Here is a 25,207-nt window from a genome sequence, read left to right on the forward strand (position 1 = left end):
TAATGAAATAACATGATATTTTGACTTTATAACGTGAAATTATAATTATCTTGAAATAACTGGATAATATCACATGCGTGTCCAGACATGTGCATCACTTTTAAGTGTCCTCTGGAAACACTTCTGTTGTGTTGTGGTCTTTGTTTTCTAAATGCTGCTCTTGTGTTGTCAGATTGATGAAGATGTTTTCTCAGTTTGCTTGTGTTTCGTGTATTTGCATGTTTTTTTTTTTTAAAGTTGCAGCGCTGTGAGCTCAGGGACACCGTTAATAGGACTATCAATTAGGAATAAATCATAAAATGTTGATTATGTCCACCATGTCATCTTGGACTCAATCCCTCGTTTTAACATCTTATTGACCCAACAACTGGTATTTATAATCACAGTATTTATAAACCTCTCCAACTGAGGATGTTTTCCCTCTAACATCTCACTCTGCTGCTGTCTGATATTTGATATTTGATAGATAGGTGGTGATATTGATAGATAGATGGTGATATTGATAGATAGGTGGTGATATTGATAGATAGGTGGTGATATTGATAGATAGGTGGTGATATTGATAGATAGGTGGTGATATTGATAGATAGGTGGTGATATTGATAGATAGGTGGTGATATTGATAGATAGGTGGTGATATTGATAGATAGGTGGTGATATTGGTAGATAGGTGGTGATATTGATGGATAGGTGGTGATATTGATAGATAGGTGGTGATATTGGTAGATAGGTGGTGATATTGATAGATAGGTGGTGATATTGGTAGATTGGTGGTGATATTGATAGATAGGTGGTGATATGATAGATAGGTGGTGATATTGATAGATAGGTGGTGATATTGATAGATAGGTGGTGATATTTGATAGATAGGTGGTGATATTTGATAGATAGGTGGTGATATTGATAGATAGGTGGTGATATTGATAGATAGGTGGTGATATTGATAGATAGGTGGTGATATTTGATAGATAGGTGGTGATATTTGATAGATAGGTGGTGATATTGATAGATAGGTGGTGATATTGATAGATAGGTGGTGATATTGATAGATAGGTGGTGATATTTGATAGATAGGTGGTGATATTTGATAGATAGGTGGTGTCTGGTATCTGGTAGAAACCTCCACCCACTACTCCAGCTTAGTGAACTTGATGAAGAGGAGGAAGTGGTTTCCTCATCTTGTAACTCTTCCCATCAGCCACCAGGCCCAACTGTCCTCCTCTCCTTTGTTCTTCTAAGTGCTGTGGATGGAGGAAGTGTATGATGGATGAAGTGGTCTGGAGGACTCTCCCTGAGGCCAGGTCTGCAGGGCAAGCCCTCTTTAATGCTGTTTCACTGTTTGCTGCCTTGTCTGAATTGATTTCTGACTGTAAGCATGACTAAAACGCCCACAAACATAATGAAAATCTGCAGATTTTAATGCAATAATCCCACAAACGTAATAGCCGCTGCCTGCTACACTGAAAAAAGAAAATAGTTGAACCAACTTAATTGAATTGTTTCATTTGGTAACACCGAAATGAATTAAGTTCTTTCAAATTAATTTAAAATCAATTGTGTTAATCTAACTTATTAAATTAATTTGAAAGAACTTAATTCATTTAGGTGTTACCAAATGAAACAATTAAATTAAGTTGGTTCTTTTTCAGTGTACAAACGTAACACGAGATTTCCCACGAATATAATAACTATTACGTTTTCAGGGACTTATTACGTTTATGGGGGAGTGAAAATCTTCAACTTTTATTATTGTAATAAGTTCCCACAAATGTAATAATGCAAAGAATAATGGTTGTTGTTGTTTGTTTGCCTACTAATACTGACCGAGGGTGGAAAATCTAACTGCTGGCTCTCTGTTAAAAAATCTGTTAAAAATCTTCACCGTGCCATGTTGGTATCAGTTTTTTCAGCGTTACCTCTCCTTTATGTCCTGATAATTAATTTTTAACTTTGACTCACTTGATAAAAATGTTGAACCCAAAAGAAACAAAGGAAAACATAAAATCTGATCTTGAAAATGATGTTTCAAAACACAGAATTTTAAATATTGCAAATATGAACACAGGTTGCAAATATAACATATAACAGGTAAAATGAGGATAATGTCTAGTTCAATGTTTTATACTAAATATATTTGACGATATCTCCAGTTTTACATTTTTATGTCTTCACGTCATGAAGAAGTAATATGCAGGTGTTTTCATGGACTCTAGAGGGTTAACACTATTCAATCATTAAAGACTCCTTCTAGACATGTTTCAGGTGTAGCCTATGAATAAAATACCTACTTATTATTTGAATAATAGGCTAATGGTAGGTGTTTTCACACCCAAAAAGTTAAATTATCTTGTTAAAATCCTTTCCCTTATTAAAATCCAGAATCAAGAAATATGCAAATATATGGCATCCCAGTTTGAAACTCAAACGTAATAATTACACTGTAAAAAAGGTTTGTATAAATAACAGTAATGTCAAATAATTGTCAAATACATCAGAAATAGGGCATAAAATGAAAAATTGTATATCACCGTATTAGACACTTTTAATTACCGTAAATCAAAGAATGGTACAAAACCTTTACTTTTTTCTGTCATAAACTGGAAGAAACACACAGTTTTGCTGTAAAATATAACATTTTCATGCAAAATTTATGGAGAAATACCATGATGTGTGAATGAATGACACAAAATAACAGGATTGAAGATTAAATTACAGTTTTTGCTGATATTTACATTTACATTTAGAATAGAAAATCCACTCACTGTAATTTTTACGGTGAAGTTCTGGCAACCACAGCTGCCGGTATTTTTCTGTAAATTAAACAGATTATTTTTTACAGTGTATTACATTTGTGGAAAATGTGTTACGTTTGTGGGATTATTGCATTAAAAAAAGCTGATTTTTATTACGTTTGTGGGATTATTGCATTAAAAGCTGCAGATTTTCATTATGTTTGTGGTTTATTACATTTGCAGGCCTTACACACGACTCTGAAAGTTGTTTCCTGAAGTTAAACTATAAATAAGAAAGAGATCTAATCCAATTTGTTAGGAAATTCATGATCAAATATTTGAAATGCTTCCACTGTAAGCTATTAACATGTGCAGGACAGACAGACGTTCAGATGAGAGGGAGCTTGTTCTCTCATTTTACTTCAGAGTAGATATTATTTTTCAAAACTTTGAAGTTTCCTTGACATCTTTCCAAATCTACACATCAAATTTCCCCTCAGAAGACTCTCTCTCCTTCTCTTTTTCTTTCTTTTTCTTTTTTTTTTGTTGGACTCCAGCATCCATCACGGCACGTTCCCCCAAGTGGAATATATTTAATTTTGCCGGTATGAAAAATATGACAATGATTCCTTTGATCCACTTTCCAAAAAAACCCAGGTAGAATATCATGCGTAGCACATGTGTAACTGATACATTGGGCTCATTGTAATCAGAGGTGACAGAGGATTTTACAAAAAGCCCAAAATAAAGTAAATTGTCATGCTGTGTGGAATTTCCCTTGACGTCCACCGGCCCAAAATAATGTTTTCCATAAGATTCATTTTCCCAAAAGCACTCTGAGGAAAAATATTCTGCTACAGTATGTGTTGTTTCTGAAGAAATCAGCGTATTATTGAAGGTTCCCATCTGCCACCCGGAGCCTAATGAAAGCTTCAATCTGCTAATCTGTCCCTCCACAATAAAAGTTTTTCTTAAAAAATAAAAAAAAACAGATTTTTATGACGTTTGTGGGATAATTGCATTAAAAAAAACAGACTTTTATGACGTTTGTGGGATAATTGCATTAAAAAAACAGATTTTTATGACGTTTGTGGGATAATTGCATTAAAAAAAACTGATTTTTATGACGTTTGTGGGATAATTGCATTAAAAAACAGATTTTTATGACGTTTTTGGGATAATTGCATAAAAAAAACAGATTTTTATGACGTTTGTGGGATAATTGCATTAAAAAAACAGATTTTTATGACGTTTGTGGGATAATTGCATTAAAAAAAACAGATTTTTATGACGTTTGTGGGATAATTGCATAAAAAAAACAGATTTTTATGACGTTTGTGGGATAATTGCATAAAAAAAGCAGATTTTTATGACGTTTGTGGGATAATTGCATAAAAAAAACTGATTTTTATGACGTTTGTGGGATAATTGCATTAAAAAAACTGATTTTTATGACGTTTGTGGGATAATTGCATTAAAAAAACAGATTTTTATGACGTTTGTGGGATAATTGCATAAAAAAAAACTGATTTTTATGACGTTTGTGGGATAATTGCATTAAAAAAAACAGATTTTTCTGACGTTTGTGGGATTATTGCATTAAAAAAGCAGCAGTTTTTTATGACGTTTGTGGGATAATTGCATTAAAAAAACAGATTTTTATGACGTTTTTGGGATAATTGCATAAAAAAAACAGAATTTTATGACGTTTGTGGGATAATTGCATTAAAAAAACAGATTTTTATGACGTTTGTGGGATAATTGCATTAAAAAAACAGACGTCCACTGGCCCAAAATAATATTTTCCATAAGATTCATTTTCCCAAAAGCACTCTGAGGAAAAATATTCTGCTACAGTATGTGTTGTTTCTGAAGAAATCAGCGTATTATTGAAGGTTCCCATCTGCCACCTAATGAAAGCTTCAATCTGCTAATCTGTCCCTCCACAATAAAAGTTTTTCTTTTTTTTCAAAGCACAACATCTGCTACACGTCATGAAATTACAATTTCTCCAGGAAAACACCATTCTTCGTCCATTTGCTGAATATTTATTTGCAAAACGCAGGCTACGAATTAAGAAGGAATGCTCGAAGCGCCAAATAACTTTTTAATGACATTTCATTAATTATACTGGGAATTATTTGCTGCAACGTTTTGCACATGTAGGAAAAAGGGACACAACCTGATATGGATCAGATTTGTTTGGCAAAGGGTGATGAAGTTGCACAAAAAAGTTGCTGCTCGGGGCAACGTGCTGCAGTATATTTTATTTATTCACTATTCTCTGTGAATTGTTCTTCTTTTCTGCTGTGCAAACAGATAATGGAGTCATCTTTGAGTCCAGCAAAGAGATGAATCAGTGTTTTCCAAAATATGTTTGATTTAAAAAAATTAAATGAACTGTAGTGTAAACAACAACCAACATATTTATATAAATAAATGGAAGTTTGTGCATGAAATTCCCAGTGTGCAGCACATTCTAATGCCACTATTCCATCTGAATCATTGCATATTTTAATTAATTATTGTAACGGATAATAAGGGTTTCTCTATGTTTTATTTAAGGCTCTTATTTTGACAGTCTTCTTGTAAATTCTGTGGTGTACTCTGCTAACACATCCACATGCTTTTATTTTGAAAGCTACATGTGTTTGCTTTTATTTCTAAGGTGGGTCTAACAAGTTCTAACCGTAACGCCTTATGGTGTGTTTAATTTACACTGAAAGTCAGAACTTGGAGCTTGAAACAACGTTGAAAATTCTGACATTCATGTAGACCTTGAACACACCATTAGCTGCCAGACTCTCTACATCATGGGTCTCAAACTTGCGGCCCGCGGGCCAATTGTGGCCCTTGTGATGATATTTTGTGGCCCCCACCTTGATATGAAAGTTTAATGTGAGTTTTATATGAATGGCACTTTACCGTGTTGTGTGTGGAAGGTCCCTTTAATTACTTTTTTGGTCATTTTGTGACTTTTTAAAGTAATCTAGTGTTTTTCTGTAATTTTTTGTCTTTTTGGTCATTTTGATACTGCCACCCCCAGGTAATTTGGGTTTGAGACCCCTGCTTTATGTGCTGCAATGTAAATAATCCAACTAACTGAATATTAATCTTCTGTTTTTTACCGACAATGTTTGTCGCTGAAAGTGAGGCAGACGAATTGGGATCACTATGAATCTGGGAACCTGGTCTCACAGGAATCCGTGAATTAGCCACAGAATCACTCAAATTTCCGTGAAACTGACACGGATTTCGCTACAATTCAGGTTAATGACAGTCATATCCCGTGGCTATTCCATGGATATTTGTTCCTATTGGTTTGTTCCAAGTCACGTGACTTTCAAGGTCCCGGCGGTCAGAACAAAAAACATGGCGGACAGTTCTCTCATTTTTAGTGAAAAATTAATATTTTGACTTAGTTTCTGCATAAAAATGGATTTTGATCACATTTCTAGCGAGGAATATATGTTTTATTTTCTAAATATTCACTAAGTGAATGTACATAATCACTTTGTATGTTGGAATAGCCACGGGATATGACTGGCATTAACTTGCATTGTAGCGAAATCCGTGTCCGTGTCAATTTTGTGTCTGATCTGTGTCTTTTTTGGTCATTTTGTGTCTTTTTTGGTCATTTTGTGTCTTTTGTTGATCATTTTGTGTCTTTTGTTGATCATTTTGTGGGATTGTTTAGTCATTTTGTGTCTTTTTTGGTCATTTTGTGTCTTTTTTTTTGTATTTTTGTGTCTTTTTTGGTAATTTTGTGTCTTTTTTTGATCATTTTGTGGGATTGTTTAGTCATTTTGTGTCTTTTTTGGTAATTTTGTGTCTTTTTTGGTAATTTTGTGTCTTTTTTTTGTCATTTTGTGTCTTTTTTGGTCATTTTGTGTCTTTTTTTAGTCATTTGGTGTCTTTTTTGGGTCATTTTGTATCTTTTTTGGGGGGAAACTTAAGGAAATATGCTGCTGCGTTGAATTATGGGAATGAAGGATCCAGCACTTTTTTTGGAACTTCCTATTGGTTTGTGTCCATTTTTAGTGAAAAAAAATCAATATTTTGACTTAGTTTCTGCATAAAAATGGATTTTGATCACATTTCTAGCGAGAAATATATGTTTTATTTTCTAAATATTCACTCAGTGAATGTACATAATCACTTTGTATGTTGGAATAGCCACGGGATATGACTGGCATTAACTTGCATTGTAGCCAAATCCGTGTCAGTTTCACGGAAATGTTTGTGATTCCGTGGCTATTCCACGGATTCCTGTGAGACCAGGTTGGAATCTGGGGAGACATATCCCCCGTCCCTAGTGCCGTCTGCACACATGCTTATGTTAACACACATTTCAAAGGTGACAGATGTGAATATCTGCAGCAGGAACTTTTACACACTTAGCAGTCAAATTAGCACATATTCATATTCAGATGTTGGAAGCAACCTGTCAATATGACATTCCTTTACAACAAAAGCATCTTGTGACGGTGTTGAAACTGACACTTCTACCACCACATGAAAAGATTTGGCAACAACTTTAGTCAGATTATGTATCAAAAAACTGGCTCCGAATCTCAAAGAAATCCAGTAGTCGTTCAGAAACTTGTTGCTTATAAATTCCTAGAAACTCCCTTTGAAGCTGCTGCTGCAGTCAACCCTCAACACGTTTCACTGACTCACCTGCAATTTTTAAATGTTTAATAAAGATGTTGGGGTTCTTTTTACAAAAAAAAAAGTTTCTACTAGGTTTATCTGTCCATTCAGTGCCTTTTTGCTGTTTCCGAGCTGCAGTTTGATCAGTTTTGGCTGCAAAACTGCAAATTATTTGTTTCTTACCAAGATAAAATAACTTAGATTTAGAAGTGTTAGATCATTTGTCTTGTTTTAAGAGTTAATTTCTTATTTTAAGCTCTTAACACTGCCGCTTTCTAGGAATTCCTCAGCGCATTTTTCTTCAATCTGCGTTTAAATAATACGACTTTGGACCAAAAAAGACTCAAAATTACCCCCCAAAAAGATGTAAAATGAGCAAAAAAATATACAAAATGATTAAAGAAAAATGTTAAATTAACCAAAATGACACACAAAAACCCCAAGATGATCAAAAAAGGATGTAGAATTACCAAAAAAGACACAAATTGACTAAAAAAAAGACACAAAATTACCAAAAAAGACGTATAATGATCAAAAAGGACACAAATTGACCAAAAAAACTTAAAATTACCAAAAAAGACGTCGATTGACCAATAAAAAAAACTAAAATTGACCAAAAAGATAGACATAAAATTACCAAAAAAGACGCATAATCACCAAAAACAACACAAATTGACCAAAAAATAGACAAAAAAATGACCAAAAAGACATATTATGACCAATGAAAAGACACAAATTGACCAAAAAAATATTTTAAATTACAAAATAATATATAAAATTAACCAGAATGACACACAAAAAAACCCAAGATGATCAAAAAAGGATGTAAAATGATCAAAAAAAGACGAAATGACCCAATGAAAATTATGTCAAATTAGAAAAGAAATATGTAAAATTTACCAACAATGACACACAAAAAAACAAAATGATCAAAAAATAATGCAAAAAGACACAAAATGACTAAAAAAAATTGTTAAATTACAAAATATGTAAAATTAACCAAAATGACACACAAAAAACCCAAGATGATCAAAAAAGGATGTAAAATGACAAAAAAAGAGACAAAATGACCCAAAAAGACTTCCAGTAGTGACGTCGTCCTTATTGTAAGTGTTCAACATGCTTATTTCTAGATTTAATAATATTAATTTAAGAAATCTTGTCAAGGTAAATTATCTGTCCATGCAGCAAGATCATTTCCCTCAGATTTACTGTTTTTATGTTATTTTTAGACACAAAAACACCTTTTTTGCAGTGCAAGTTTTGGTCTATAAAACATATTTTAAAACAAGATTACATCTCGAAAAAGTTGATGCAAACTGAAGTTATGTGGGGCTCAAATAACAAGATTCTGTTGACGGACTAAAATAGCAAATATTGTAGTCTCTGGACTCCATATTCACCCAAAGTCTGTGTAGAAAAATGTCCAAATTAAGGATAAAAAAGGATCTCATTTTACAATTTCAAGTGCATTTGCAGCTCTGAGAGAAATATTTTTCAGTCGAGGATCTAAATCTGCACAATTGTTCATTATGCACCAAATATGAAAACTTTTTAATCAGAAAATATAATGCAGAAGCTTAAAAAGTGCTTAAAAATTCATTATATCAGCTGTCATTTTGTTAATCTGTGAGGTTTTTCCCTCTAAAATCAGTTCGGGTGTCGGCCTCCAGAATCCCATATTGGCTGGGTGTTTTGTGCTGAGAATAAAGAGTTAAAACATGAGTTTAGGAGCTTTTGGTCCATGAAGAAGGCCTCTGTGTTTCCGTCTGACTGAGTTCATCTCAGTGTGTTTATATGAGAGTAAACAGCTCAGAGATCTCTGCAGCTGTTCACCTCAACAGAGCTGCACCAAGCTTTGCATCAAATTCACCTTTAGAACAGCAGAAATAGGTTCTTAACCATTAAGTTGCCACTGATTGATTTTTAATTAAGTCACTACTTGTTGGTAATGAAAGTTACCTGGAGGCCGCTGGAGGCAGTATCAAGATGACCAAAAAAAGACACAAAATGACAACAAAAAAAAAGACACAAAATGACAGGAAAAGCGAAATTACTTTAAAAAGACACAAAATGACCCAATAAGACACAAGATGATCAAAAAATACACAAAATTACTAAAAAAAGACACAAAATTACCAAAAAAGTCACAAAATGATTTTAAAAAGTCACAAAATGACCCAAAAAAGACATAATATGACCCAAAAAGACACAAGATTACCAGAAAAATACACAAAATTACTAAAAAAGACACAAAATTATTACAAAAAGACACAGAATTACCAAAAAATACACACAATTACCAAAAAAAGACACAGAATAACCAAAAAAGACACAAAATGACCCAAACAAGACGCAAGATGACCAAAAAAATACACAAAATTACTAAGAAAGACACAAAATTATTACAAAAAGACACAAAATTACCAAAAAAAGACGCAGAATGACCAAAAACGGCACAAAATGACAAAAAAGACAAAGAAAGACCAAAAAAGACACAAAAGGAGAAGACAGAATGACCAAAAAAAATCCCACAGGAGACACAAAATGACAAAAAAGACACAAAATGACTAAAAAAAGACACAAAATGACCAAAAAAGACACAAAATATCAAAAAAAGACACAGAATGACTAAAAAAAGACACAAAATGACTAAAAAAAGACTCAGAAGGAGAAGACCGAATGACCAAAAAAAACCCCCACAGAAAACACAAAATGACAAATAAAGACACTTAAAGACATGAAAAGGATTAAAAAATGGACCAAATGGCCCTATAAGGCTCCATAGAGTTAACAGACGTTATTACAGCTATCTGCCCATTCAAAGGGTCACATGTTGACTTCCTGCCTCCAGCAGGTGCAGCAGGTCTGTTTTAGTAGTTATTGGCTGATAAAACGCTGATAACAGCCATCTAACAGCCTGTCTAGTCATGTCAGGTGGTAACTCTCAGGAGTTGTAAATCCTGTCTGAGGATTATAAAACATTCTCCAGAGCTTTGGCATCTTCCTTTGAATACATAGTTCTGGTCCTCCAACTTTCTGGGTCTATTTAGTTTTCTAAGCGGTTCCTTCCACCAGCTCTGTTTCAACAAAGTCTTTCTGTGGCTGTTTCTGCCTTTCCAACTAAAGTTTGGCTGCTTTTGTGAAAATGTTATACTTTGGATAAAAAAAGGACCAATACTGTTTTACTGATCACTAACTAATAACAGTGTTGTCTTTATTGTATGAATAGTCTCAAAACTCAAAAATCTCCCACTTTAACCCTTTGATGCACAACATGGTCTAAAGTGACCCGATATGTATGAGTTTTTATGTTCTATATCTTTGCAAAAAATTATTTTCATCATTCAGTATTCCAGGTTTTCCCCAATTAGTTTGTTTTTGATCATCATACATCCTAATTTTATGTTTTCCGTGAATATTACCTTTTTGTGTCGCTACTCTTCTAATGCACAACATGGGTGAAAAATTGCCCATATCCATTTTTTAGCTAAGTAGCTTGCTAAGCTAACTACTTAGCTAACTTCTTGGCTAAGTATCTAGCTAAGTATCTTGCTAAGCTAACTACTTAGCTATCTTCTTGGCTAAATATTTAGCTTAGTATCTTGCTAAGCTAAGTACTTCGCTAACTTCTTGGCTAAGTAGCTTGCTAAGCTAACTACGTAGCTAACTTCTTGGCTAAGTTGTTAGCTTAGCAAGCTACTTAGCTAAGTAGTTAGCTTTGTAATAATACAAAAACTTTTTTTCTTCATAAAGTATGAGAGGCAGAATGTAAATAATGATCTGTTGTTATCAAAAACAAGATATTTAAAGAGTATAAGTTGATATCAAAAGACTTTGGGCCATTTTGTTTCTTTTTTTGTAATTTTGTGTCCTTTTTGTAATTTTGTGTCTTTTTCTGGTAATTTTGTGTCTTTTTTGGTAATTTTGTGGGTTTTTTGGTAATTTTGTGTCTTTTTTGGTTCATTTTGTGTCTTTTTTTTGTAATTTTGTGTCTTTTTCTGGTAATTTTGTGTCTTTTTTGGTAATTTTGTGGGTTTTCTGGTAATTTTGTGTCTTTTTTTGGTAATTTTGTGTCTTTTTTGGTTCATTTTGTGTCTTTTTCTGGTAATTTTGTGTCTTTTTCTGGTAATTTTGTGTCTTTTTTGGTTCATTTTGTGTCTTTCTTGGTTCATTTTGTGTCTTTTTTTAGTCATTTCGTGTCTTTTATGGGTCTTTTGTGCCTTTTTTGGGTCATTTTGTGTCTTTTTTGGTCATTTTGTGTCTTTTCATCCTCAGTGCTTCTCTCCTCATACCTTTGCCCACCTGCCTCGACCACAATCCAACAACAAGACACTTGAAACACACGGCGAGATCAGCGTCAGTCATTAGCCGCTAATAACCGTCATTTAATAGTGAAACTCTTCTTATCCGTCCTAAATGAGGCTTGATAAGATATTTGTTAATTGAGGGGAAACTGAACCTCCGTGTGTTCTGCTGCAGTATTATTCCCTCTCCGTGACTGTGTGTGTTGCTTTAGCTACTGGATGGGGTAACCCCAGTCACTTTGCCTCCTCAACACCTGTGTTTACTTTGGGGCCTCGGGCCCCCGTGACCCAGCAGCAATCCTTCACTCACTCACAAGATGGAGTGAAGTTCCAGCCTCCAAATATGTGCTGTCCCTGCACTTTTACCACCGTGTGATTCCTCTAAGACTTTCATTATGGGGCTCGGGCCAAACGACCAGGATAAATTACAATCCTTTCCCCAAATTCTAGTCAGTTTAAACATCCAGATCCTGTTCTCTCTCTCTCTCTCTCTCAGAGCAGACGTTGGCTTTGGCCTCCGTCCCTTCTTGTTGTGGCCGTCGAGGCTTTTTAAAGTGCTCCGGCGATGGAAAGTGGATTTGAGGAGCCGTTAATGTAGAATAATTGAACTTGTCTTCTGGTTGGACCGGAGAAGCAGACACCAGTGGATTCAGGAGTTTTGAATGTTCAGCATGAAAGAAAGAGATTTATGAGTTGGGGGGGTTGCTGCTTCAGACAGCAGGTGTTTTTCAGGGAGGTTTTGGGTTATTTCTGCCTCTAAAACTCCTTTTAAGTGAAGGACGCCTCATTACTTTCACAGCTAATGTGTCTGAAGCAGCAAGTTTAGAGCATGATCAAGTACTGGAAGCTATTTATTTTAATTTAATTTAATTTCCCAGACCTTCTTCTTGAAGAGTTTGTGTGATATTTTTGCAAACCCTTCATGAGAATGAATTGAATTTTTCTGATTCAAGCGATAATTTAGCACATTTGTTTAATTGTTTGAGTGTTTTTTTGTCTTAAAATAGACTAAATAAACATAATCTGAAGAAATTGTATATATATATTTTTTTGTTGTTGTTGTCTGTAGGGAACATTGTACCATAACGATGCACAAGTGAAATTTTTTAAATTAATTTTAACATAATTTATTTAATAAACGTGTAAAAGATTCAGTAGCTTAAACAGGGAACAATACATAACATTGTACATTTAAAAACATTATAACAGGAACTTTCTTTGACCGGTTTCTTGTCTGAATGTTTCCTGTAGCAAACATTGAACCATTAAACCAACGACCCATTGAAATGAATGTATTCAACAGTCCAAGTGGACGAAACTATCAGAAATGAAGCTGTCAGACCCCCTCAAAAATGTAAAAAATACCAAAAAAGATGCTAAATTAATCAGTAGGAATATATATTTTCCAGATGGAAAAGAGCCAGAAAATGACGTTTTGAGTGATTTTTTTTTGTGGTGCAAAATGTCAAAGCTGTTTCCTTTGGAAAAGTCTGCGAAATGGTGTTTCAATATGGCCGCCTGGAGGTCATGTGACAAATTAAAGCATTGCTATTGGTTCCCTATACTCTTCCCTCTTTTTTAAAGTATCACTCAAAAACATGACTTGTAGAAATCTGACAGGCAACACCGTACCAAAGAGAGTTAAAATGGGATTTTTGTTTTACATGACTGAAAATCAGGCATCGAGAGGAGTATTTTTTAAAGTACTGAATATCAGGTATTGTATCAGTATTAATATCCAAGAATTTCAAGTGATAACCAACACTACGTATGTATTTTGTTAGTTGAAGTATTCTTGCTCAAAGTGACTAATATTTTAAGGCAGGGGTCTCAAACTCAAATTACCTGGGGGCCACTGGAGGCAGTATCAAAATGACCAAAAAAAGACACAAAATTACTAAAAAAGACCCAAAATTACCAAAAAAAGGCACAAAATTACCAAAAAAAGACACAAAATGACAAAAAAAAGACACAAAATTACTGAAAAAGACACAAAATTATTTTAAAAAAGACACAAAATGACCAAAAAAATACACAAGATTACTAAAAAAGATACGAAATGTTTAGAAAAATACCAAAAAATACACAAAATAACACCCAAAAAAAAGACATTACATGACATTTCCACTTCTTGTGGTCAAGGAGGTAGGTCGATTGTTCCCACAATGCACCTGTAATTTGAGGAAAATTGCTTGCATGATATAACAGCAAATATGCCAGTTATTCATCAGATAAAGACATTTAGAAGGATGAAACTAACCACATATAGAGTTTAATCTACAAACAACGAAGCATAAAGTACCTTCATGAACATGAAAACATGTGAAATTCAATAATAAACCATGCAAATGATCATTCCAGATAGCTGAAGTCAATAGAAACAGTTTCCCTCCATGCTGTAACTGTGATTTACTGACTGAACTCTCAGCGTTTCTGCCTGTTGTCCCAACGAGCTGTTTACTGCTCCGACACGTTAACTCTGGATCTGATGGATGTTTTGCAGTCGCTGCTGGCCTCCAGCCAGAGTTCTGCTGCTCTGACTGCAGCGTTAACTGTTCAAATATTAGTGCCAATGTTGTTTCAGGTGTGGGATACGTCGGTGTGCGCCAAAACCACGTTTCCATGGAAACAGGCCAGCCTGAATGTAAAAAAAAGTCCTTCCAAAAACTCCTGATAGGAATAATTCCTGCTTTTTACGTGCTGAAATGAGCAAAAAAGACAGCTGAGACACTGTGACATTCTCTGTGATCTCTGCAGCTTTCAGAGGAGAAACGGTGAAATATTTATGATAATTTCTGTTCGTAAATGGTATTTGGAGTATTTGGGAGTTTCCTGAGAGCTTGGCAGCTCCGTGCTGACACACAGGAAGCTGCAGGCTGCAGACGCCACTCGCTTTCTGCTGCATCTTGCATTGTAATTACACTTATTAATCATGCTTTTTAATTCAAACCAAGTCTGTTGTATTGTGCACAGTGGCGGTTCTAGACCAGTTTTACTGTGGGGGCCAAGGAGGGGCCATTAAAAAATGGCAAAGATTCAAAAACTGTATTTTAGCTCATTTAAACATCTTTTAGGTATATTTGGAAGATACAAATACATTGATTTAAATAATGACACTCACCAACAATAACAGTTTGTTTTGTATGACAATGACATTTCTCATTTTTGTGCACAATCACTTTTTTTTATTTTGAAAGTGCAGTACAGTCAGAATGATCTTTATATATATATATATATATATATATGTGTGTGTGTGTGTGTGTGTGTGTGTGTGTGTGTGTGTGTGTATATGTTTTTTTTCTTCTTCCTCTTCTGGACACAATTTCGTCCCGCTACAAATTATATATCAAAACGTGCGGTATGATCGGGATCGGTGTGCTATTACTTTTCTCTACGAGATACAAATTTTTCGTGACGTAAGAAACGTAGGAAAATGAGTCTTCTCCCTCACAATCCTCTGGTAAAGCTGTCAGAGTTATAGTTTGGGCGTAGGACGCACAGATGATCCACCAACACCACCAACAGCCTCATTGGCTCCCATATTAAAAACGCAGGAAGATTCCTGCAGAAAAGCATATTTAACAGTTTTTCAGATCGCTCTAACAAAGCTATTACTTAATTTTTCTTCACAAAAAACATATGTAGACGTTCAGGAAGAACTCAGGATGCTCAAAGTGAAGTCGGATCAATGATAGGTATTATGGTTTTGCCAAAAATGCTTTCTGTTCGAGGCCGGAAATTCCAGTCTGTCCACCTCCGTTAAGGAACATCGGCAGTTGGTGGGAGTTAATTCTGTTGATTGCTCTGCTCTGATTGGTCGAACCCAAAGCCTTTGATGCTTTGATGTGATTACAGTTACAGATACACGTACAAATACTTCACTCACACACTCACTCACACACACACACACACACACACACACACACACACACACACACACATTTTGAGGTTAAAGGTCATAGGTTGCTGTATAAATAAATACTTGTAAAGGAATGCTTGTTGTAGGTGTGCTCCTTGTATATTATATAGTATCATAACATTACTAGTATTAATTGTTAGAAATCTCTGAAGAATCTCATCATAGTGTACACACACCGGCAGTAGCCCCCGTGCCCCTTTCACTATTTACCCAGAGGAAATGTTCTAGTTTTTCATATTGTTTTGCAATTTTGTGTCTTTTTTTGTGTCATTTTTCATATTTTTTTCAAATTTTGTGTATTTTTCTAGTTATTTATGGGGTTTTTTTTATAATTTTGTGTCTGTTTTTGGTAATTTTACATCCTTTTATCATGTTGTGTCTTTTTCTGGACATTGTACATCTTTATTTGTCATATGTGTCTTTTTCTGGACATTTTCTAGTTATGTTTCCTTGTTGTATTGTGTTTTTCTATGATTGCCTGTATGTTGTTTTATGCCCTTTTAAAGCAATTTGTGACTTTTTACCTGTGAAAAGCGCTTTATAAACAAAATGCACTTACTTACTTCCTTTAACTTAATTAATTTAGTTGCTTATTGAGTTGTAAATGTTGCAGCGGAGCTGGTCCGGAGCTCCCTGAAGCTCCGACATGTTTCGGGGTGAAAAGCTTCCATAAAGAGCCTTTAAGGCTTCATGTGACTTTTTTTTCCCAGGTTAAGAGAAACATTTCAAACCGTTTGAGTGTTGTCTTTTCCAGGACACTGGCAAGTGCAGGAAAAGAGCTCAAAGATAACTTCCTGAAGGCCCTGGCGGAGCGCGAGGAGGCCAACCGCACTGGGAAAATGACTGTGAGTACATTATTACAGCACTCCCAGTGCTACGTAATGGGATTCCCCTCAAATATTCCTGCAATTCCATTAGGATGGGAACAAAATCCATACTGTGTCAAGTGGAGTGGAAATGCCCCCCCGCCCCCCCAAATACCACCAGGGCCAGCTGCCCCCCCCTCCCCCACCCATAAAACCCCCTTTACCAAACTGAGGTGATCCTTTCACACGGAACCACAGATCGGTTCTAAAAGCCCGACGGATCTGAGGATCATTTATGACTCAACAGCTGAACGTTTATTTAACCTTTTGCAACATTTTGTATCAGTGTGTATGAACTGGTGCATGTAACTTTAAAATAAACATGAACAGATATTTTTTTATACCTACAAAAAAAGTGTTTTCTTCTCTACATTAAGTACAAATCCCATGAAAAAGAGAATTCTCTTTTTTTTTTTTTTTTTTACAAATATTAAAATATAGAATATCTTTAAATTACTATAAATGGGATATTTTAAATTGCAGTGTAAAAAATGCAAAAAATTAAGGAAACTTTAAATAAAAAAAAGTGAAAAATTTAAAAAATAAATAAATAAACATAACAACAATAATAAATAATATATATGTATATATATATATATATATATATATATTAAATACAGATATTTACTGTATATTTTTAGATAAGTTATCTGTTTAGTAACTTTTGCAACCAGATGTTTGACTCAACAGCTGAACGTTTATTTAACCTTTTGCAACATTCTGTATCAGAGCTCCAAATACCTTTTTCCGTGTGTATGAACTGGTGCATGTAACTTTAAAATAAGTTTTTATACCGACAAAAAAAGTTTTTTTTCCCCAGAAATTTTTATTTGAAATATTAATAGTCTTGAATGTTAAATTACAGTATAAAAAAAAGCAAAAATGCATATTGCTGAATTTTAAATTAAGGACATTTTCAATAAAAAAAAGTTCAAAATTGTAAAAAACAAAACAAAAAACCCCCAAAACAAATAAAAAAAGTCTGGCAGTAACACTTATTATTAATTATAATTATTATTATTATTATAATTATTATTATTATTATTATTAATATTAATATTATTATTAATATTATTAATATTAGAGTTAATAGAGGTATTAAAGTAAAAACCCTTTAGTTATTCTACATATATATTTTTTTAAATACAGATATTTACTGTATATTTTTAAAGAAATCATCTATTATCTGTTTAGCAACTTTTGCTGCCATATATATATATATATATATATATATATATATATATATATATACATATATATATATATATATATATATATATATATATATATATACTTGTTTTTTTCTAAATCACCTTATGTATTTGATCTTTTTTCTGGCACTTCAGCCAAATCAAAGCAAAATTACAATATTGAATAAAAAAATAAAATGTAAATAAAAGCCATGTAGCTTGTTAATCTGAGGCCAAAAGGGTGAATGTGATGTAAAGTTTGTCATTTGTCAACTTCTGTGTGAATGTAGTACAAACAGCTGCTTTTGGACCATATCTGAGCTTTTATTCTTGTAACTCATCTTATTTCCTGTTAGAGGTGTAAAGGTGTGTTGTCAGTGGAATTGCAGGTGAAAGTCGGAGGGTTTTAGGATGTGAATCACCTTTCAGGTCAGAGTCCTGGCTGAGATCACTCATTTAGTCTGAAAGGTGGCAGGGAGTTTCTTATGGCAGCTACAGGAGGTTGCCAACTCATTAGAAGCTGCCGTGTCCTGTTTATCAGCACTGAGAGCTGCTTCTTGTTACTGTGGAGCTCTGCAGCGGCCTCGTTAGACCACAACATATGTTTTAGAATGATGTATTTTCCCAGAAACTATCACGATAAACGATAGTATAGTTATATCGATGTTGTTTTAGTTTTATAACCATATTAGATCAGAATAAGTTCATGCATGCAAAGAGCCCTGCAGCGAGAGATGATTACTTGCACGCTGTAAATTTGGTCAAATCATAATTCATACACTGCTCGTCGGCTCATAAAACAGATATTTGTCCTGCAATGATTTCTGATTTATGCGTGTTTACGGTTATTAGACTAAAAACAGAACATGATCCACATTATATAAATATAAGTCACATTATATAAATATAATGTGGGCAAGAAGTTTGTGTTTTTTGTGTGTAATTTGATTGAATTTAGTGCTGGGCGATATGGACCAAAAGTGATATCCCGATATATTTAGGCTAAATATCGATATACGATATATATCCTGATATTTTTTTTACGTCCTTTTTTATATATATACATAACGTTATGTATAACTTTATTGACACGTTGCCGTAGATACGCATTGTTCTGCTTCTCTCCTGATGACGGCTCGCCTTGTCAGTGACCTGTCAATCAAAGGTAGCCCCGCCCCAAATCATACGATTCTTTATCTTCTATTTTCTTCTAAATGGGGCCATTATTTACACTATTAACATCAGATTGTCTTGAAGAAGATGTTTTACTAGTGATTGAGACCATAGTGTTGTCCTGAAAAACATTTCTGAGGTAATAAATCAAGTGACAAGTTTTCTCATTTTGCATTGAAATGAATGGACAGAAATGTTTTTGCAGCCACACTTAGTGCCCCCTGCTTGAATTTAAGGTAGAATGCAGCTTAAGGCACTTCCTGGTTTGCCTCCCTGCTCAGACCAGGAGGTTGCCGCCTGATAAAGAGTGACAAAGTCCACGTAGGAAGGAGGTCAAAGTGGTTAAATTGGTCAAAAAAGCACAGGACTTTCATCAAGACCAAAATCTTAAGGAAGTTAAGTTTGCCTCCCTGCTCAGACCAGGAGGTTGCCGCTTGATAAAGAGTGACAAAGTCCACGTAGGGAGGAGGTCAAAGCGGTTAAATTTGTCAAAAAGCTCAGGACATTAATCAAGGAGACCCCCGTGTGTGTCCACTGTGAATCCAAAAATCTTAAGGCACTTCCTGGTTTGCCTCCCTGCTCAGACCTGGAGGTTGCCGCCTGATAAAGAGTGACAAAGTCTACGTAGGGAGGAGGTCAAAGTGGTTAAATTGGTCAAAAAGCACGGGACTTTCATCAAAACCAAAACCTTAAGGAAGTTAAGTTTGCCTCCCTGCTCAGACCAGGAGGTTGCCGCCTGATAAAGAGTGACAAAGTCCACGTAGGAAGGAGATTAAAGTGGTTAAATTGGTCAAAAAGCTCAGGACTTTCAACAAGACCAAAATCTTAAGGAAGTTAAGTTTGCCTCCCTGCTCAGACCAGGAGGTTGCCGCCTGATAAAGAGTGACAAAGTCCACGTAGGAAGGAGATTAAAGTGGTTAAATTGGTCAAAAAGCTCAGGACTTTCAACAAGACCAAAATCTTAAGGAAGTTAAGTTTGCCTCCCTGCTCAGACCAGGAGGTTGCCGCCTGATAAAGAGTGACAAAGTCCACGTAGGAAGGAGATTAAAGTGGTTAAATTGTTCAAAAAGCTCAGGACATTAATCAAGGAGACCCCCGTGTGTGTCCACTGTGAATCCAAAAATCTTAAGGCACTTCCTGGTTTGCCTCCCTGCTCAGACCTGGAGGTTGCCGCCTGATAAAGAGTGACAAAGTCTACGTAGGGAGGAGGTCAAAGTGGTTAAATTGGTCAAAAAGCACGGGACTTTCATCAAAACCAAAACCTTAAGGAAGTTAAGTTTGCCTCCCTGCTCAGACCAGGAGGTTGCCGGCAGATAAAGAGTGACAGTCTATGTAGGAAGGAGATTAAAGTGGTTAAATTGGTCAAAAAGCACAGGACTTTCATCAAAACCAAAACCTTAAGGAAGTTAAGTTTACCTTCCTGCTCAGACCAGGAGGTTGCCGCCTGATAAAGAGTGACAAAGTCCACATCGGGAGGAGATTAAAGTGGTTAAATTGGTCAAAAAGCACAGGACATTAATCAAGACAAAAATCTTGAGGAAGTTAAGTTTGCCTCCCTGCTCAGACCCGGAGGTTGCCGCCTGATAAAGAGTGACCAAGTCCACGTAGGGAGGAGGTCAAAGTGATTAAATTGATCAAAAAAGCACAGGACTTTCATCAAAACCAAAACCTTAAGGAAGTTAAGTTTGCCTCCCTGCTTAGACCTGGAGGTTGCCGCCTGATAAAGAGTGACAAAGTCCACGTAGGGAGGAGGTCAAAGTGGTTAAATTGGTCAAAAAGCACAGGATTTTCATCAAGGAGAACCCCATGTGTGTCCACTGGGAATCCAAAAATCTTGAGGAAGTTAAGTTTGCCTCCCTGCTCAGATTAGGAGGTTGCCGTCTGATAAAGAGTGACAAAGTCCAAGTAGGGAGGAGATTAAAGTGGTGAATTGGTCAAAAAGAACAGGACTTTAATCAAGGAGAACCCCACGTGTGTCCACTGTGAATCCAAAAATCTTAAGGCACTTCCTGGTTTGCCTCCCTGCTCAGACCAGGAGGTTGCCGCCTGATAAAGAGTGACAAAGTCCACATAGGGAGGAGATTAAAGTGGTTAAATTGGTCAAAAAGCACAGGACTTTCATCAAGACCAAAATCTTAAGGAAGTTAGGTTTGCCTCCCTGCTCAGACCCGGAGGTTGCCGCCTGATAAAGAGTGACAAAGTCCACATAGGACATTTAACCACATATTAAAGTGGTTAAATTGGTCAAAAAGCACAGGACTTTCATCAAGACCAAAATCTTAAGGAAGTTAGGTTTGCCTCCCTGCTCAGACCCGGAGGTTGCCGCCTGATAAAGAGTGACAAAGTCCACATAGGACATTTAACCACATATTAAAGTGGTTAAATTGGTCAAAAAGCACAGGACTTTCATCAAGACCAAAATCTTGAGGAAGTTAAGTTTGCCTCCCTGCTCAGACCTGGAGGTTGCCGCCTGATAAAGAGTGACAAAGTCCACATAGGACATTTAACCACATATTAAAGTGGTTAAATTGGTCAAAAAGCACAGGACTTTCATCAAGACCAAAATCTTGAGGAAGTTAAGTTTGCCTCCCTGCTCAGACCCGGAGGTTGCCGCCTGAGTGTTGGTGGAGCTTCTCTTCACACCCTTTCCTCTCTGAAGTGAAGCTTGGCTGTTAAGTGATCCCTACGGCGAGCTGTTCCTGATTCATGGACAAAGTCTGCATGGTTAATTAAACTCTGCTGCAGCAGGGAGAGATTCTAACCTCTGACCATGAAGATGACTGTTTTCACTACAAACATTACTTTTAACACAATCCTCCGTCTCTTCACTAACAGTATGTGACCAATGGAATATGCACCGTTTTTTTTTTTTTTTGTATCCAGGCATTGTTCTGCAGGGAGCGTTAGTGTTGATAGACTTAAAATGATTCACTTCCAAGATGCTATAGGTCAGTTAGTTCTCAACCTTTTTGAGTCTCGACCCCCAAATCTAACATCATGTTGTCTCACTGAACAGAATCTCACAGTTCAGATCAGACAAACTCAGTTGATACGACAAATTTTGGACAAATAATGAAGCAGACAACAACTAAAACATCTCTCTGTCTGTGCATTTATATATGTTTTTTTATATTTTAGTGTTACTTTTAATCAAAATCTAGATCTTAATCTAATCTTAATAACTTGCTACTTTGTCAGAAAAGACACAAAATGACCCCAAAAAAAAGAATCAAATTGACCACAAAATGACAAAAAATGACCCCAAAAAGACACAAATTGACCACAAAATGATAAAAAAAAAAAGACACAAAATGACCCAAAAAAGACACAAAATGACCAAAAAAGACACAAGATGACCGTAAAATGATCAGGAAAAAAAACAAAATTACCAAAAAAGACAAAAATTGACCACAAAATGATCAAAAAAAGACACAAGATGACCGAAAAAAGACACAAAATGACCAAAAAAGACACAAGATGACCGTAAAATGATCAGGAAAAAAAACAAAATTACCAAAAAAGACACAAATTGACCACAAAATGATCAAAAAAGGCACAAAATAACCAAAAAAAGACACAAATTGACCACAAAATGACCAAAAAAGACACAAAATGACCAGAAAAAGACACAAAATGACCAAAAAATGATCAAAAAGACACAAAATAACCAAAAAAAGACACAAATTGACCACAAAATGACCAAAAAAGACACAAAATGACCAGAAAAAGACACAAAATGACCAAAAAATGATCAAAAAGACACAAAATAACCAAAAAAAGACACAAATTGACCACAAAATGACCAAAAAAGACACAAAATAACCAAAAAAAGACACAAAATGACCAAAAAATGATCAAAAAGACACAAAATTACTAAAAACTCCACAAAATGACCAACAAAAGATATTAAATGACCAAAAAGACTAAACCAGAGACTGAGAATAGCTGCTCTAGAGTATAAAACATAGTGTATTTTGACCTGGGTGTATCTGCCCCTCTGGGCTCTGTACCTCTGAGATGACATGGAGTCGTGGAGCAGTAACAGCAGTTTTCCTGCTGGATGTTACTGTGTAAGCACCACAAAGCTTCTTTTTCTCTCAGCGTTTCATAACTTAAACCATCTGAGAGATACGGCCTTTCACACAAACCTCCAGTGAGAAATTAAAGGATTTAAAGCATCTTTTCCTGTATTCAGAGAATAAAAACAAGCAGAATATCACGTTGTGTGTCTGTCCCCCGCGATGTTTTGCTGACTTGTTATTTTTCATCTCTTAAGAGTTTCCTCTTAGAAAGAAGAAGTTTACACAGAGCAGAGAGGAGAGGACAGGAGAGGCTGGAAACATAGAGCTGTTTTTTTTTTCAGTAATTTTGTATCTTTTTTGGTCATTTTGTGTCTTTTTTAAGTAATTTAATTTTTTTCTGTAATTTTGTGCCTTTTTTTTAGTAGTTTTGTTGTTTTTTTGGTCACTTTGTGTCTTTTTTAAGTAATTTAATTTTTTTTCTGTAATTTTGTGCCTTTTTTTTTAGTAACTTTGTGTCTTTTTTTAGTAGTTTTGTGTTTTTTTTGGTCATTTTGTGTCTTTTTTAAGTAATTTAATTTTTTTTCTGTAATTTTTGCCTTTTTTTAGTAACTTTGTGTCTTTTTTTAGTAGTTTTGTGTTTTTTTTGGTCATTTTGTGTCTTTTTTAAGTAATTTAATTTTTTTCTGTAATTTTGTACCTTTTTTAGTAATTTTGTGTCTTTTTTTTAGTAGTTTTGTGTTTTTTTTTTAGCAATTTTGTGTCTTTTTTTGATCATTTTGATACTGCCTCCAGCAGCCCCCAGGTAATTTGAGTTTGAGTAAAAACCCAAAGACCTGATAATTAGAGTCAAAATGTGTTCTAATAAGTGACTCTTTATACAATAATCACCTTTATTTTGTATCAAAGTATACCAATGAAACTATGATCTTTTTTTGTATGAATCTGATCTTGTTCCAAACTTCTGCCCTGCAGTGTATATAAAGTATATAAAGTATATCAAATATCCTTTAGCATGTGTGATATATGTATAAACAGCATATGGATGCCAGCAAATTACAATATTAATGTAAAGAAAACACCCAGTGTGAATGTAAAGCATGAATGAAGGAGCTCCATGTGTTTCACATGTTGCCTGGATCCATGTGTGTAATGTAAATACACAGATGAGGTCAAGCCTCGTCAAACACTATAAAGATTACCTGGTGCTCAAACACTTTCAAAGAGAACCGGGATTAAGTGCACAAATGTGGCTTCAATTTTAAACAGAGCGGGAAAATAAACATCTCTCTGATCCAATTTATCAAACAGAGGAAACTCTTAAGAGACGAAAAATAACAAGTCAGCAAAACAAGGCGGGGGACAGACACACAACGTGATATTCTGCTTGTTTTTATTCTCTGAATACAGGAAAAGATGCTTTAAATCCTTTAATTTCTCACTGGAGGTTTGTGTGAATGGTTTAAGTCTCTCAGATGGTTTAAGTTATGAAACGCTGAGAGAAGAAGAAGCATTGTGGTGCTTAAAAAGTGACACAAAGTGTCCAAAAAAGACAGAGAATTACTAGAAAAAGACACAAAATGACTAGAGAAGGACACACAATTTCCAAAAAAAGATACAAAATTACAAAAAGAGACACAAAATGACCAAAAATGACACAAAGTGACCAAAAAAAAGCCACAAAATGGCTAAAAAGATACAAAATTATCATAAAAAGATACAAAATGACAAAAAAAATTACACAAAAATGACCAAAAATGATACAAAGTGACCAAAAAAAGACACAAAATTAGTTTAAAAAGATACAAAATGACAAAAAATGAAACAAAATGACCAAAAATTACACAAAGTGACCAAAAAAAGACAGTTTTCCCTCACATATTGTACATAATGAAGTATTGTGATTTTTCCAGCCTCTCCTGTCCTCTCCTCTCTGCTCTGTGTAAACAGCCTCTCCTGTCCTCTCCTCTCTGCTCTGTGTAAACAGCCTCTCCTGTCCTCTCCTCTCTGCTCTGTGTAAACAGCCTCTCCTGTCCTCTCCTCTCAGCTCTGTGTAAACAGCCTCTCCTGTCCTCTCCTCTCAGCTCTGTGTAAACAGCCTCTCCTGTCCTCTCCTCTCAGCTCTGTGTAAACAGATTCTCAGCAGAATCAATCATGTCTTCGGTGTCTCTGAGGAGCAGAATTTAATGTTTTAACAGGATCTGGTTTATTTTAAACGACACATGAAGAATAAAGACATTCTGACACAAATATCAACATTTAAAGCTTCATTTTGTTACTTTTTCCGACAAAACGTTTGTAAATCCAAGATGACGTCTTTAAATGTCTTGTTTTTTCAGTCCAAAACC

At 35.1% G+C, this 25,207-nt stretch overlaps 1 protein-coding gene across 1 annotated transcript in view; it reads left to right on the forward strand.

Annotated features, from left to right (window-relative positions):
• Window positions 1-25,207, forward strand: part of cfap299 (cilia and flagella associated protein 299) — a 166,119-nt gene that overhangs the window by 25,865 nt on the left and 115,047 nt on the right. Inside the window, exon 4 of the mRNA XM_059337149.1 lies at window positions 16,366-16,456. Coding sequence (XP_059193132.1) covers window positions 16,366-16,456 — 91 coding nt within the window. The remainder of the gene's footprint in view (window positions 1-16,365; window positions 16,457-25,207) is intronic.

The sequence above is a fragment of the Centropristis striata genome, chromosome 7 (assembly GCF_030273125.1).
Source record: "Centropristis striata isolate RG_2023a ecotype Rhode Island chromosome 7, C.striata_1.0, whole genome shotgun sequence".
Classification (NCBI taxonomy): domain Eukaryota; kingdom Metazoa; phylum Chordata; class Actinopteri; order Perciformes; family Serranidae; genus Centropristis; species Centropristis striata.